At 38.3% G+C, this 16,217-nt stretch overlaps 1 protein-coding gene across 1 annotated transcript; it reads right to left on the reverse strand.

The window, feature by feature from the left end:
* Positions 1-1,351: 1,351 nt before the first annotated feature.
* Positions 1,352-14,262, reverse strand: mapk13 (mitogen-activated protein kinase 13). The gene is made up of 12 exons (XM_069140158.1): positions 14,073-14,262; positions 11,655-11,784; positions 11,454-11,512; positions 9,939-10,044; positions 9,163-9,192; positions 6,719-6,766; positions 5,178-5,292; positions 4,478-4,549; positions 3,888-3,967; positions 2,813-2,891; positions 2,171-2,344; positions 1,352-1,741 (listed from the first exon to the last, which is right to left on the reverse strand). Exons 1-12 carry the CDS (start codon positions 14,183-14,185, stop codon positions 1,656-1,658), a joined length of 1,092 nt encoding a protein of 363 aa, XP_068996259.1. The 5' UTR covers positions 14,186-14,262; the 3' UTR covers positions 1,352-1,655.
* Between the last annotated feature and the right edge of the window lie 1,955 nt (positions 14,263-16,217).

Below are 16,217 nucleotides of genomic sequence, written 5' to 3' on the forward strand. Positions count from 1 at the left end.
CAAATTGTTGTAGTTATCAATACATACTAATATGTAGCAAAGTATTTTAGAGGTCGGCCCATGTATTTCAGTTGTAACTGATTTTAATCCATGTATATTTATTCTTGCTTTAACTATATGCAGGCTATATTTTTCTTATGTTTCTTATTAATTTCTAAAATAATCACGGGAAAATATAAATACTCATTTGTCTAATCGTGGTGTTATACTCAGTGTTCAAAGTTGTCTCATTTGTTCTGAAATGATGTTTTTACACTTAAATTTTGTTGTTGTAAATATATTAATTAAAAAAGTGTAAGATTTACATTGTTTTATTTTGATGAGAGTGCCTCACTTCCGCTTTCATATCAGCCTGTGGGCTGCCTTGATAACAGCAGTTTGATACAAGTTTAGCCTGACCAGATCCTGCCCCCTTCACGTCACCACGCCATGATTTTCGCGCTCAAGCTACTTTCAGGGCCAATTACAGATCAGTCTGTATTGATCTCAGTACAGTTTTATGTCTTCTAAATGTGCAGTTTTAAAAAAAAAAAAATTAAATTTAAATTTCAGATTAGGCCTTGCAACGCTTTGAACTATATGTTCACAGGAGAGGAAACCTGACACGTATCGGGTCCCTCTGTGTACACAAAACGTGTGCTCATTAATAGGAGTTCCTTATTCTATGTGAATGCACACATACACAGACATACAAAAGCACTTAAAGAAAAATCTAAAGATTGTTCTCATATTTCTTGGACATGCTTTAAACGAGTCCCACGAGCAGCAAGATTTGCAGTGCAGGGTGGTTTTATAGATTAAACGAACACTTAACCTAATTGAATGATCCGGTATTATGCTATATGATACATGCTACAACAGTCATTTAATGTACTAATCTAGTGAAGTACATGTTAAAGCAATGCCTCGCACTGGAAACATGGGTTGTGCTGAACATTTTAAATGTGCAACTGTGCATGATAATTACAGCAAGAAAAACATTACAGTGATAAATTATTGAACCACAAAGTGATCCACAAGTAGAAGCACAAATAAAAGGAGTAGTTGCTTTCAGCATCGTACACACTGTAACAGGCACACACGCCAGCAGGCGCCGGTGACATATTGCACATTCACAGAGTAGCTGCTAATCTTTCTGAGGCCTCTGTGGCATCCATTGGCAAAACCCAGATCCAACACGGACAGAGTGCAGACACTGACAACATATCAAGATGCTATTTTCACCTCAAGAGAGAACTAATTCTCATGATGAAATATGTCAGTTAAACCCAAATTGTTTGGTGTAATTTCTCTGCTGCAGCAAAATTTCCTATTTGTTGCATAAAAAAACCCCCACAACTTCATACACATTTTGTCTTATTGTTTAATTGGAAAACAATATTACAATAAATCATTTTGTCACAATGAATTTGCAACACAATTCACTGATAGGGAAATATGTAACACCAAAAGAATCTACATCGAGAAAACAACTGCATATTACAACAACAAAAAAGATGGGACAGTTTTAAAACAATCTTCTGAACACTGATTTTAAATCAAAACATATCCAGAGTAAAAGAACAACAGTGAATCCAGGGTTGGAAAATACAAGGGCACCATTGGCTGTGTGTTGTGTTGGTTGGGGCATCAGTAGTAACATGACATCGATCTGATCATGGAGTCATAGTCAGGGTGTTTTTCCTCTTGGAGTCCCGCCGTGGGAAGGGCACAAAGCTTTTCACCTCTCGGAAACATAACCCTGCGGGCGAAGGGGGAAACAAATATTTGTTTCTGTGTGTGCAGCGTGTCCACAAAGCTATTCATGATTTAAATAGGAAACCATTAAAGACATATTAACATTAATTATTCATTTTCACATGAACAGAAGCCCTGCAAAAGAATGTTAGTGTAGCTGTAAATCATCCAATGAGGCCAAAAGGGTGAACAGTTAAAACTGCTCTTCATGCTGTGGCAGAGCAGAAATGTAGGACAGTAATGTTGTTCCACTGTTTGCTTTGTTTGCTTATGTATGTTACTTATGTTTTCCTATAGAATAAATTAAAGAAAAAGGGATCATTCTGACTATGAATGGCAACAGTGTGCACTACAGTATGTCCGTGCTCTACTTAAGTTTGTACATTCATAGCTATTTCTTTCTGTTCGTGTTTGCGGTTTCTTTGTCACTTACGCTTCCACTCATCCAGAGACAGTGTGGCGTTGTCATGGCTGTCATCGTATGGTGCTGGCTCTGGAAAGTCATCAGGGTCCCGGAGGCCGTCGAAGTACGGGTGCTCCAGAGCCAGTTCAGCTGTGGGCCTCTCATCTCCATCCAGAACCAGCATCTTCTCCAGCAGATCGATTCCTGCCGATGGTGAGCGGTGCAGAATAATGCAGCAATTTCATCAAACATAAAAAAAAAAAAAAAAAAAAAAGGTCAAGTTACAAAAATATCTGAATTCACTGAACATTTTTATGGACGTTAGCCAAATGGCAGGTTGCTGCTGCCTTTTCAGAAGATTAACATTAAATCATACTTATTATAAACATTTTTTAGACACTTTGAGATTAAAAAAAGAAAGAAATACAAGAAAGAAGTGATTATGCCACTGCCAGAAACATAAAATACATCACTCAGGGAATTTATCCTGATTTGACCAACGTGACACTGACTATTTGGAGCAGTGAGTGGAAAAGTTTCCTTAATAGCGTACAGTCATTATCCTCATTCAGAGACACAAAGTGCAAACACTGACATTACATCCAAATGAAACACACAAGAATCTGCAGAATTTGTCCTACTGTGGTAGAAGAAGCACGTGGTTGAACTCACCGTGTACACTGGCTCTGGGAAACAACGTTGAGAAGTCTTTTCTGGGGTAGCGAGGAAGGGCCTTGATATAATTTTTGGCCTGTTTTTGAGATCAAACAATAGATATGCAAATCAAATTTAAAAAAATGGTTTCATCCCTTTAAATATGGACCAGAATTATTGGAATGATATGCATTTTAACTGATCTACAAACTGTAACTAAGGGTATCACCTATCTCTGTATAAATGCATATAAAGACAGTAAACTTCAGTATGTAAGACATCAGTTGATTGTTAGTGATTAGCTCATGTGTAAATAAGTTCTTGAGTTTGTCTATAATTTGTGTGCTGTTGAACTCTGTTGAAGACATATTTTGTATTTATTTCACTGCATTCCCACCTTGCAGAAATGAATACATGTGATTTTATGCTCATATCGGATCCCCAAGTGTCCATTGAAGGTGATTTCCATGTAAGTCTGTCTTTTATGCAAAAATGATTTCCACAGATGACAAAATTGAAAGGGTATTTGTTACAACATGTTATAACACTAAAGTGGGCAAAACTTGGTCAGAGTCATTGAAAATTTGATTTCAATATTATCTGGAAACTAAAACCATGACTGAACCATCTTGTTTGTGTGGTGCTGAAGATTAGAAAGGTAATTCCTGGAATCCATCAAAATACAACAAGAAAACGGATTAAAAAAAGACTCAAAGAGAAGCAACATGTAAAACGGTGATGTCACCAAAACTGTCTCAACTGAACTTGATTTTCTGTGAGCACATCCTGCTACATGATTTTGTTGATGCCCTGACTTTTCCACTAGTGCCCCCATCAGGACAATGTATATATTCTACTGACCGCTACTGGTAAAACTTGAGTAATGGCAATATTTTCAGTCAGAAAGTACTGTAGAATATAATGTATATAAGCACTTTATACTTGCTGGTTTTCACATTTCTTTAAAATGTTCCTGGTTTAGAGGTAGTTAATATTTGCAAAGCATTGGCTATTGGTAACAGGGCTTTCTGTCAAACGGTACCTTCATGATATACTTTAACATTTATGCCATCCATACTGTAATTTGTCCTACCTCTGGGCTGTCCAGCTTCTGTATGAACTCTGGTCCTGGCACTCCGGTCACTTTCATGATCTGAGTCAGCTGGTCCATGTCTGCTCGTGAAGGGGTTACAGTTAAGGATTGGTTCAAAAAGCAAACAGTCATATAGAGGCAGTCAAAAATATGGTTCCCAAGAAAGCCAATAAAACGGAATAATAAAGGAGTTGATGAAACAGTGACATCTTTATTTGCTTGTTTAAATCAGTGAAGTCATCAGGTGCACAACAGGACTTTAAAAATTAATATAAAACATGCAGAACTGCATAAAATATAGTGTAGAATTAGCAACTGCTTCGGTAAAATTGTGAATTTTCTGCATTGGATACACTGTGATTGTTCCATTTTGTACCTGATTCATAGAGCTTATCATCAGATAAAACGGTTGCTGTTTAATCAAGTGGTTGTCAATGTACTACATTACTACAACAGTTTGATAACGTGATATTAAAACTTGATAGGGTCAATCATACTGTGTGTTTTCATCTTTTTATATGTTAGTTTATTATTTAAAATTGCACAGGATTAAAAAGTTGAGGAAGACAACGAGGCTGATGAAAGGATACAGTCTTTGCCTTTGAAAAAGGTTTTTCCATTGATCATTTCTGCCATGATGCAGCCCACAGACCAGATGTCCACTAGAATAAACAACAAGGAAAAAAATACATCGGTGAGAACCTGAGCAGAATACACATCAGAGTGTTTTAACTTTAGTTGAGTGCAGTAAAAATGAGGAAGGTGGCATTTATATGCAAGAGCAGAGTTCCTATTCACAACAGAGAGCTGAATCTGTTGTGCTGTTTAAACTGGGGGATGTTTGTTGAGTAATACTATCTCATGCAGGGCGTAAACCTGCCAGAGGTGCTTTCTGGGCTACATCCCACTCTGTAGAGGCTGTTTACAAAATGAAAAAACACTATCTCCTAAAGAGACATAAATCCTGGGGAATGTCGGTTTCATTGCAGTGACAATTCTGTCATTGAGTCTCAGCACTATCAGGCAGCTGTCAGACCCATCTGTGACAACTGCGAACAGATTAAGGGAAAAGAAAGATTTATTTTTCAGAATGACATCTGAGCGTTTCAGGAACTAGCGACAGGATTACAAAACTTGCTGACCCATGAAGTGGCGTATAACCTAAAGCTGGAGTTGGGGATGTTTTAAAATGACACATATCAAACAGTCACAGCGCCGACCGACCAACTGTGTACTTAAGACGACAGCGAGGACGGAGGTAAGAATATGTAATAGCTACAATTGTCTTGCCAGTCTGGGTGTAGTGCATCCAGTTCAGAATGACCTCAGGCGCCCGGTACCAACGTGTCACCACGTAGCCGGTCATCTCTGCGTCAGTGCTGCGAGCCAGCCCGAAGTCCAGGATCTGCATCATCAGCAAAGAAAGGGATCTTAGTCTGGAGCATGTGCACTGCATGTCATACACAGCTGTTTATACAGTGTTTGACAGGGTTGTTTAGATTTACATGCATGACCACATATGTGGACGCATTATGCTTGGGGTGGAACGGTTTGGTTTGTTGGTCACAGTTTGAGCTGCATTATTCGCTTCATTTGAAATAAGCTGCGAGGCATAGACAGAAAAAAAAAAAAAAAAATAGCGATTAGGAAAAAAAGTATTGTGCCAATAATGCAGTGAAACATTCACCAGCATCATTTCGGTCTGCTGCGTTGGTTTAGTGCGAGCGCTGCAACACGTGTTGCTTCTGCTTGCAGTAATACTTCCAATGATTAAACATTCAGAAAAGACATCACCCCAGTGATGTGACAGCGCCAGGAGGAGAGATTCGAGTGGGAAAGAGCAACTCCGAAACAGCCTCTCCATATTCAGATTCAGTCAGGGCAAAGTCCACAACTATAGTATTCGGGTAAAAGATGTGTAAACCTATGCAGTCGTGGAGGATGCAGGATTTCAGCATATGATAAAGCACTTGCGCCGGACTATAACATCCCTTCCCACCGACACTTCACGGCGAGGAATTGTGAAAGAATTTTCCAGCACAGCTTTCACAGCTCTAACTAAAGACTGATTGACCTCCGGGGCTACTCAACTGTGACTGCCCACAGCATCACTTCAGAGTGGCAGATAAAAAGGTCAGTTTTGTAGACAGTATTCCTTATTACAGAAACACAAGCAAGCATCTCTCTGATGCTTTTAATGTTGATGACCTGTATGTCTTTAATGCCAAAGCTGTATTTTTTGCCAGCACTAATTAAAACAAACTATTCTTTTAATTAAGATTTGACAAAATTTGACAGAATGTTTATATTCTTTATGTTGTTAGCCAGAATTTTGTAAGGGCAATTTCTTTTTGCTATGTAAATGAAAAGCAGATTGAACAGGTCAGTATGCTCCTCACAAGTTTTAAAACATGTACTAAACTGTACAAAAAAAAAACACGATATGAACCAAACCGTAAATTTTGCGAACACTTCCACCCTTACTTTATGCACATGTTTCAATCTTCTTTGTGAGAATAGGGAAAAGGAAGACTGTTTTGACTTTATCTGTTTTGACTTGTTTATCATCATAGTCCCATAGCTCTAAACCCATTAATCCCTATTTGAAATACAAGTCTTTAAAAATGTGTCACACACATGGTCCATAGTTAAATTTTTGAAATGAGGTTCATTCATTTGTGTTTCTTCGCCAACAGCTGTATGTAAATTCTGCTGCATCCTGTGTATTGCTAATTACATGGACTATTACCAGCTGAATGTCCTTGTTTCTGCTGCTGCAGCCACCCTGTCACTGAAGTGTTGTTTCTAGTGTAATCTTTAGAAGTACACACCTTTAGTTCACAGTCTTGATTAACAGCCAAGTTTCCAGGCTTAAGATCCTGTAAAAGAAAATGAGTTGAGTGCTGGTTACTTAGTGCACATGGTAATTATAGTCATTACACAGAACACTCTTACTGGAACCAGTAAGAGCTTTAGAGCTCACAGTTGCTGTGGTCTGACATGGCTCAGCTGTTTGTTCCAATACGAGAACACTGTGGGTATTTTAGCCGGGGATTCACGGGTGTGACTCAACAACAAGCTGACCGTGAGACACACTGCAGCATTTCTGCAGTCAGTATGTGACATAATGTGTGCCAAGTGTGCCACTGTCAGTGAGTGATGGTGACACCTTTATTGCTTTAATAAGTACAACAGTAACAGCAGAGGAACAGTTTTCTACACACTAAACACACAGACACACAGACGTCAAACAAATGTTGAGAGCTCAACCACCACTCACCAATATTGCAGTTCGTAATTATCATACTGGATCAATGTGTTATGATCAAAGCATGAAAAATAAACATTGGCCCAAGACAATGCTCAAGACAAATCTTAACTACAGAGTGAAGGTTAATCTTGGTGTAAAGTTACTCTTTTCATGGTAGGCTTTTCCCAGTGGCTCTTGTTTGTGAAATCCTGTACAAACTGTCATGGTATGCCTTCAAACAATAAAATAACGTTTTATGTTATTTTGGCAACATGTCAGTGTCTCTGGGAGTCCAACAGATAAAAAAACAAGCCAACTTTTATTATAGTATTATAGTTATAATATTATAACTACTATTATTATCTGCCTAATGCCAGGCATATCTCAATTCCCTTGTTTACATCAAAGTGTAGGATTAATAAAGTATCTATCTATCTATCTATCTATCTATCTATCTATCTATCTATCTATCTATCTATCTATCTATCTATCTATCTATCGATCTATCATACAGTAAACAGTTGGTGGCGCTAATTGTCCACTCATGTGCCTTGACACCATAGTAGAAGAAGCAGGCCCAACGAGATGGAGCCAGTCGAACCTCAAACAGTGGAGGATGACGTGGAAATAGTGATGGAAATGTAACATTTCTGTTAGTTTATTCCAGCTGTTCTTATACAGATGAATGGAAACGACTCTAACTAATATTGTAAATGAGTACAGTCAGCTAAAATAATTGCAATCAGGTGATTATGTAATTATGGGGACAGGTCTATCAACATCACAAAAAATGTTAATATTTGCAATATATCTGCATGTTTTCAGTTTGACAAGCATCTGCAACTCATTAAAAACCTGTATTCTATATTTTTACAAAACAAATTGAATTGTAACATTACTGCCAAGACCTTAGAAGCACGAGCCAGCAACACTTACTATTTATTATTTGCCTCTCCATTTATATGCAATAATTCAGGTTATGATGAGGCCGTATCATAATGTTTTAGCATCTGTTTTAGAGAAAGTATACATTTATGTAAATGTAAGTTATAACAAAATATCCTTTCTACAGGACACACAGGGTTTATTACACTCAAAGAAACTGATATCTAAATAATGTTTTTTACTGAAAGACAACTGCTCCTCTCCCTGACTATAAGATTATCCATGATATGGGTTTGATTGTGGAAAATGACTGACTGACTGACAAAGAAAAGAAAAAAATCTTTGATAAATGATGAAAGTTGTTTTATTTGATTCTATGAATCAGACTTACAGCCACAACAGATCCAATGATTTTAACCTTAATGCTCAATGAGGACACAAATCATTGAAAAAGATTGAAAGTCAGTGGTGATTCTGCACCTGAGTTGAAACTGTAATTTGTCCCGATGTGAACCATCCCACTCAACTGCAGAGTCGAATCACTAACAGGTTTCAAGCGAAGGGGTGTGTTTGTCTGATACTGCACTTTCAAGAAGAAGAGCATCATGTTTCCTTTCTCATGTCTCCTCAGAGATCACTCTTTGCTCTTTGAAATAAGAGCTTTGGAAAGAACTTCAAGATGGAGGACCGGAGTGATTTCCAGGTCAAGCAGGGATTGAAGGGCGAGGAACAACTAACAGCTGTGGGAATCCAGATTTACTGACAGAAGTTCAGGTCTAACCCTCCGTTCCCTGCTCCACACATACACCCACAGGTGTTTAAGGGTGTGGCCTGACGTCTCCAGACATGCAGTCCAAAATCAGAGGAGTCGACTCATCCTACCTGTTGGGGCAGGGTTTAATCTGACTCGTTAGCTGTGAATAATTAAATAAACATTCCCAAAGTACAGGAGTCTGCGATCTGAGACAGAGATATGCTCAGCACAAAGTACTGCACACAATACAATCTCCTTATATTACCGTGTAGAGGTCCATTTGTGAATATAAAAAAAAAAAAAAAAAATACTTCCAAAATATATTTTTTTTTGGTCAACTAAATCTGTTGTAAGCACTCCACAATGACATAGTGATCTGGACTCACCCTGTGGATGATCCCAGCCTTGTGAATGTACTGCAAAGAGACAAAACAGAGCAGGTAGCAGACATCTTAATTGAACACCCAAAATTCGTGGCATGTATGTTTGACAAGCCTGTTTACATACAATTTTCTATAGCCCACAAGCAGCTGTCTGACATGTGTGTGATATGAGTGATGCAACTAAGGTATAAGCCACTGAGCTACATTAAGACATCTGTAAGGTGGAGGTAGGAATGTGCTTCTTGACTTATAGACGATCTATGTGGGTAACCTTGGCAACAGCATAGTATTGGGACCGGGAGGATCATGGAAACCCTATATGTGTTAGCGACATATGTGCTAGGATTTACTGCAATGGGAATACTACATCAGCTCCAGACCTGTCGAATAGAAAGTCATGTTAACTACAACAACAAGCTTTAAAAGTCTCTCTTTAAACCAAATAATGTTTAAGAAGTGATACTTCCGCCCATGGCTTCTGAACTGCACATTTGTTTCTTTCCTCCTTTAAAATAAGTTGTAATACTCGAACTATAATGATGTTAAATCCACCATGAGTTTGTGTTTTAATGACTAATTTAAGGCATGAAAGGTTGACTCTCCACTCATAATGCATGTAATTATTGTAACATATTAAAGTAAGGAGTAGCTCTTGCATGACTGTGTTACACATGGTTAGCTTGGAAAGTATTCAGTGCAGCTTTAACTGGTTACAAATCTACTTCACAAGTGTAATGCTTCGAGATGAAGTTTAGGAAAGGTCATCTTCACCGACTCACCCTGAGTCCACAGAGCATCTGGTAGACAAGAAACTGGATCTTGTCCTCTGAGAGGTGACCTCGCACCTTCGACAGGTCAGTAAACAAGTAAGGCATCACCAGGTAGCTGAGAAAAAGAGTAATATGATTAACTCTACTGATTTATTCAGTCAAGATCAAAAGTAATACACGAGTAGGAGCTTCCCTTTGCCTCAATAAATCCTCCAACTGTTCATTTCAATACCCTATTAATACTGTAATCCATGTCTTCTTGTGTTTTTATGAAGATGCTTAGGTTCCTTATGTATGTTTACATAACCCATAATAGACAGTGCAGCCCGAGATTTGAACCTTCATGTATTCATCTAGCACACCAAACGTTGTCAGAAAAGTAAATAATGATTCAATTAACTAATAAATACATTCTAACAACAATTATAGATTATAGATACATTTAATAATAAATGGGGGAAATCATTAATGTGCCTGCTGTGTCAGTGGGCGTTCATCAAATTCATCAATAAAACTAAAGCTTGTAGTTCTGTGTGTCTCTGAGTGGAAAGAGCAATAAGACTCTGACAGCCACAGCAGATGTTTGAGCAACACTCCCTGAAAACCACACAAACAGTCCGGTTTGGTATTTATGATATTACGTCTATTATTAATTAACCATGAAATGATTCATCTGTTGGTTGACATCCCTGTCTGGGGCTGTTATTCACTGCTTAGGCATTGATTTCAGTTAATAATGGTACGGCACGATTTGAGACACCATTGTGCTTCCAGTTTTTGAGAAGCCTCTTTCACAGGCAGACTTTTACTTTAAAGCAAAATAAAGTACATTTGGATTCTTTCCCAGACTCTTAAGATGTTAAAGGTCCCATATTTTACATATTTCAGATGTTTTATTGTCTGGTATTGTCTCTGATATGAGTCTTAATATCCATAAAAATATATTTTTGTGGCCAAAAATATCATCCTGATAGTTTTATCTCTAGCTCTACCAAGAACAGGCTGCATTGTGTCTATGTCTCCAAGGGCCATTGATATCAAAGACCCTTTCTTCTGATTGGCTGACTCTTTTCTGAGTGACGCACACCACAGCCAACCACAGGTTTTCTTTCTTGTAGCTCGCTAACACCACGACGCAATGACAGCAACGTGTTTTCTTTTTCATAAAAGGTTGGGCCGTGGGCTGTACTGATGGCTGACATATGATATAAGTGTGAGTTTGTGACATGAGTGAGTCCAAATGGCTCACTCAAAATGCAGTTACTAAATATTGGCTGAGTATTTTGACACTATTTATATGGTATCTAGTGCTTCTTTAATATCAAAAAAACACATTGAAATCTGAAGTTAAACAATAGGAACCTTTAAGGGGATGTGTTGCATAACAAACGGACAAAATAGTAAGGAAATTTAGGCCAAAATAAATTTTTGTTCATCACTCTTGAGATGGACCCGATGTTTAAGCGCTGGTTGTTTCTGCAGGTGATGACAAAACCTGAAATTCATCAGAAGTGCTGTACTTACAAGTCCTGCAAGTCATCCAGGCTTGAGGCAGGTGTAAACACATCGAGAAGTCCTATCACCTAGTAGGAACGAAAGAAGGAGCAAACCAGTATTTGCATATTATCATTTCAAAAATTCACAACAATTGTGCTATTTGAAGGCCAACAATAAGTGTAAAACTGCTGAAAGTGGCAGGAGACATTTTGGGTTCAGTTCACTTACATTTTCATGCTTCATGTGTTTGAGTAGTCGCAGCTCTCGGTAGGCCCTCTTAGCAAAGATCTCTGACTGGAAGGGCCTGTGGAGCTTCTTAATGGCCACTTTCTCTTTTGTCTTCTCATTTATTACTGAGCTGAGGTGAAAGGTGGAGGAACAAGTCATTAGCTTTGAGCTCAGTCTGCATGCGCCTTCTTGTTTTCCTATCATTTCACCCTTTCGAAGTCAGAACAGACAGAAAACGACAGAGAATGGTCGATTTTCAGGTTTCACTTCTCATTTAGAAGCTTCCCATGAAAGAAGAGCAAGCAAGTGCTCAGAGAGGTCCTGTACATGTGACTCATTCTCTAACTGAGAGATGGTCTGTGGTTGATTGAGTACCAACACGTAAATGTTTGACAACTCGTAATGTGCGTGTTTGCAGTGATCTGCAGGGCAACACATCGTAGGAGGAGAGGCTTGTTAGGCTATTTGGAAACACATCCACCGACACACATAACACACACCACTTGTGCATCGTGTTGTGGACAACACTGAGGCAGTAACGCAGGATATTACAGTCCGTTTTACACACAGCAGCAGGTCCAGGCCACACAAACATCTACAATATGAAACTGTTATGTTTCTGTTTCTTGTTTCTTCCTCCTACTGCGCTCGCTGCCTCCCACATGTCAGTTAATTAAAGATGAGCAATTTGGTGATCCCAGTTCATCAGATGGTGCTTCTTTTAAAAGACGGCCATTTTAAGCTTTGACAGATTATAACTCCCACACTTTAATGCTGAAAACGGTGGTGAGCGTCGTCAGCGGGCCGACAGTTGCAGCTTTGAAAACAGGAGATCAAAGTCCACTCTTAAAAATTACATCGTTTAGATTTTTTGGACTAAATGTCTTAAAATGTGAACAGTTTTATGCAAAACTATTTAAAGTTCCAATCAATGAGAAAATAATTTAAGTATTCTCTGTTACTAAACACTCTCCACAGTGTGGAGATGACTTTGAAATTGAAATTTGAAAATAATTCGGGGGGTGATAAGGAAGACACTTTAAACAATGACAAATAAGACGCAACATTTTGAAAATTGTACGAATACCCAGAGAATTGTCAAATATTTCTCGGGGTTAGTGCGGATCTGCTGCGGGAACCTTGGATTCATTCATGACCAGAATGTCTCTTGTCTTTAATATCTTTTTTCAAAAATGATGATGATGTGATGGGATGTTACCGATACGTCAATCCTAATATTATAAATATAGTGCGTTACAAATTTATCACCCAACATCAAGCATTGGAGGACCTACACATTGATTTGGTTTGTATAGTCATCTGCATAAACAACATGGTGGTAGGACTTGAACTCAGGATTATTTTCATTGTTGATTAATCTATTAATTATTTTCCTGATTTATCGATTAGCTGTTTGGTCCTTAAAATGTCGATGAGTGTTTCTCCAAGCCCAAAGTGCGGCCTAAACTGTCTGGTTTTATCCCAGCCAACCAACATATTCATATCATCCTAATGGAGGACGAAAGGAACCAGAAATTAAGCAGGTACATTAACATTTAAGAGGGTAGAATCTGAGCATTTCAGCATCGTTTCATTAACAAAAGACACAACATCACGAATCACTTGTCAAAATAATTGGTGATTAATTTTCTGTCAATCCATTAATCAATTAATCAACTGATAGTTGCAGTGTTATGTGGAAGCTGTAGATCATACATGATGAGTGATGGTTGTGTCCAGTGTTTGTACTAGGTATATTTGTTTCAAGAATAGTATAAATGTCACTGAAACTTGCCCCTTATGGCCTGCTTTCTTATGTATGCCGAAAATTTCATTCCATTTCTCTACCATGTTTGTTGCTATAAACAAGTACATTGATGCACACAATAAGTAATAATATACATGTTATATATGAACATACTCTACATGTGCATATATATTAAGCAATATGCGCATCTGTTTGTGATCTATTTTTACGGACTTCACAATGTATTTCTGTACATGGTATGTAACTGTATGTAGACAGGAAAGTGGCCATCTTTAATACTGACATAGCTCCTCTATTGGTCTGCAGGTAAATACATATGCGGTTGAAAAGTACGTGTTATGACATTTGTGGTGTGTGTGTGTGTGTGTGTGTGTGTGTGTGTGTGTGTGTGCGTGCGAACACACACGCCACACGCCGTAAATGTGTGTTTTAACATGATGTCAGGTGAGTTTAGTGGAAGTGACATCACTGTTCACAGCGTGCTGGTGTACACAGGATACAACCCAGGCCCACCACAGGCTGCATGCACCCCGGTGAGGCTCACGATAATAAGTGCTGGCCTCACACCGGACACCATTTAACGCGGTCCGGTCCCAACTGTGACACACACACACACACACACACCGTACAGTAGAAGAGGAGTCACTCACCACACCGAGCCGTACGCCCCGGTTCCTATCTGTTTGAGGCGCGTGTATTTCTCCGGGACTTCCCACACCGTGCTGTTGATTTCCTCACGGGAGAAATGTGCCTGAGTCTCCATAATGAGAAGAAGGCAATACCAAGGCAAACTTCTCCTCCCTCCTCCTGTACGCCTGTCACTCGCTAGGAGGTAAAAAAAAAAAAAAAAAGCAAAACACCTCTCAAGTACGAGAAACGTACCTCACGTCCTACTTCCGTTCACAGTTTTCAAAATAAGACTTAGACACTAAGACAAATAAGTGCAGGGGAGTTATGCACTTCACACGTTAAAGTGTTAACTATAGGGAGCATGCTAATTCAAAAATGCCTGCTGTAGTATAAAATAATGCACAGAAAAACATTTATGTGTACATGATAATGCTTTATTTTCTTTAGCAAAGAGTTCAAACAAAAGGCTACATTTGATTAATCTCATACTCTCTGACCAAAAGCATTTAAAACGCACTCCCCAAATTTAATTTCATTATGTTATGTAATTGTAAATCGCTGTTGTTAAAAAAAAAAAAAAAAAAATCGAAAAGATTAAATATAGGATATATATAGGCTGTATAACACCAACCGTAGTTGTTGTGGTTGACTGAGTTTGTTCCCATTTCAATTTTCAGACTTTTAGTTTGTACATTTTCTTTTGTAATTTTCTGCTTTTAAAATAGTCATTTGTTTTTACTGAACAAACAAACAAACAACAAAACAGAAAAAAAAAAAAAAAAAAAAAAAGTTGGCGTAAACTAATGCCAATGAAACAAAACGTTAATTTGAAGGCGAAATCACGAATGTTCCGGTCTAAGCCTATTGCAGGATTTATGTGGCGCTGTATCACCTCGTATCGTGTTGTATGTAATCTAAACATCCTTAATTGTAGGTAAGTAACCTGGAAGACTACATCACATGTTGACTTCCCTTTGCAGAACATTTCATCATGAAAAGTTCTGTCAATCGTGAGGAAAACAACTAAACCACGCCAAGACTGCACGAATCATGAGATCCCCAGTGAGAAAAGTCCGACGGCTTGCCTGCTGAAACATGTCACTATGACTCGATTTGCTCCCGCCCACACATAGTGTTACTTGTCATGAATAATTACTGTACCTTGCCAGAAGTTTATGAATCATGACAGCCTTCAGCAGGACATTCACACTTACACGAATCGACAAAAACATGCACCGTACTAAGCATTTGCACTTTATAGCCAATGTAGCTTTATATATAGCCTTAAAAGATCTTTATCTATTAACCTTTTTTTTTTGTTTGTTTTGGTCACAACTGTCATAGGTGTACACTGGTCATAAAGTTATGACATTTAAACACGAAATTTAAAAATATTTAATCTTTACTGCAGCTTTTCAACATTTCTGTAAAGAACATCTTTCACTTAAAGCCTAAAAAGCCAGAAGATAACACTGAAATCCACAGTGCCATGAAGATATACTAACCTGCTGCTGCTCAGGTGTGTGTCTGGGGGTTAAATGTATGGGTTGAGGTGGATGACTGAGTGGTTACATTGAACATATTAGAGAGTTTGTTTTTTCTCTGTCTGATGTTAGTCATGAGACAGATCTATGTAATCTTTGTAGGTAATAAAGATATTCTATTCAATGGGAGAATATAAGCAAATGCAATTGTGTGAAGGTGGTACCTATATAATCTCATCAATTGATTATAAAATAAAAAGTGGATAACGTGTGATTCTCAGGGGGTATTAATCTGTAATGTGTGTTCAGGATGACGCAGCGCTCTTATTTTAGAGGCATCGAATACAGTAAAACAGGTTGATGTGACTGATTTTGAGTGTTTCTAAAAGCGCTGAAAAGTCATGGATCAATACCAATGACTCAGCTTATTACATGACCTGCTGCTGAACCTTCTCACTTCCAAAACCCACTTTACAGCCTCAGTTTTTGAAGTGTTTCAAGAACTCATCGACTGCCTGTTGAGTCATGTGAGACTAGCCTTAACAAGGGTGAAATATGTCCAAAACTCCTTTTGTTGACTGTTGTCCCACAAATTCTCCCTATCAATAACTTATTGCCTGTTGCCTACTGGCTGTGTCCGACCTGGTTTTAAAAATGCAATTGTTTGACCTCTCCTAAAGA

This window comes from Embiotoca jacksoni, unplaced genomic scaffold (genome assembly GCF_022577435.1).
Source record: "Embiotoca jacksoni isolate LCO1_2020_lvr unplaced genomic scaffold, fEmbJac1.0.p SCAF_9, whole genome shotgun sequence".
NCBI lineage: Eukaryota > Metazoa > Chordata > Actinopteri > Embiotocidae > Embiotoca > Embiotoca jacksoni.

What these genes read in the sequence shown, in the direction of transcription:
- mapk13 (XM_069140158.1), bottom strand. Translation starts at nt 14,185, where the DNA reads ATGGAGACTCAGGCACATTTCTCCCGTGAGGAAATCAACAGCACGGTG. An exon ending in ATCAAGACTGTGAACTAAAG is followed by an intron (nt 5,293 to 6,718) that starts GTGTGTACTTCT and finishes CTGATGATGCAG; the next exon opens with ATCCTGGACTTCGGGCTGGC. An exon ending in AGAAGCTGGACAGCCCAGAG is followed by an intron (nt 2,892 to 3,887) that starts GTAGGACAAATT and finishes TCTCAAAAACAG; the next exon opens with GCCAAAAATTATATCAAGGC.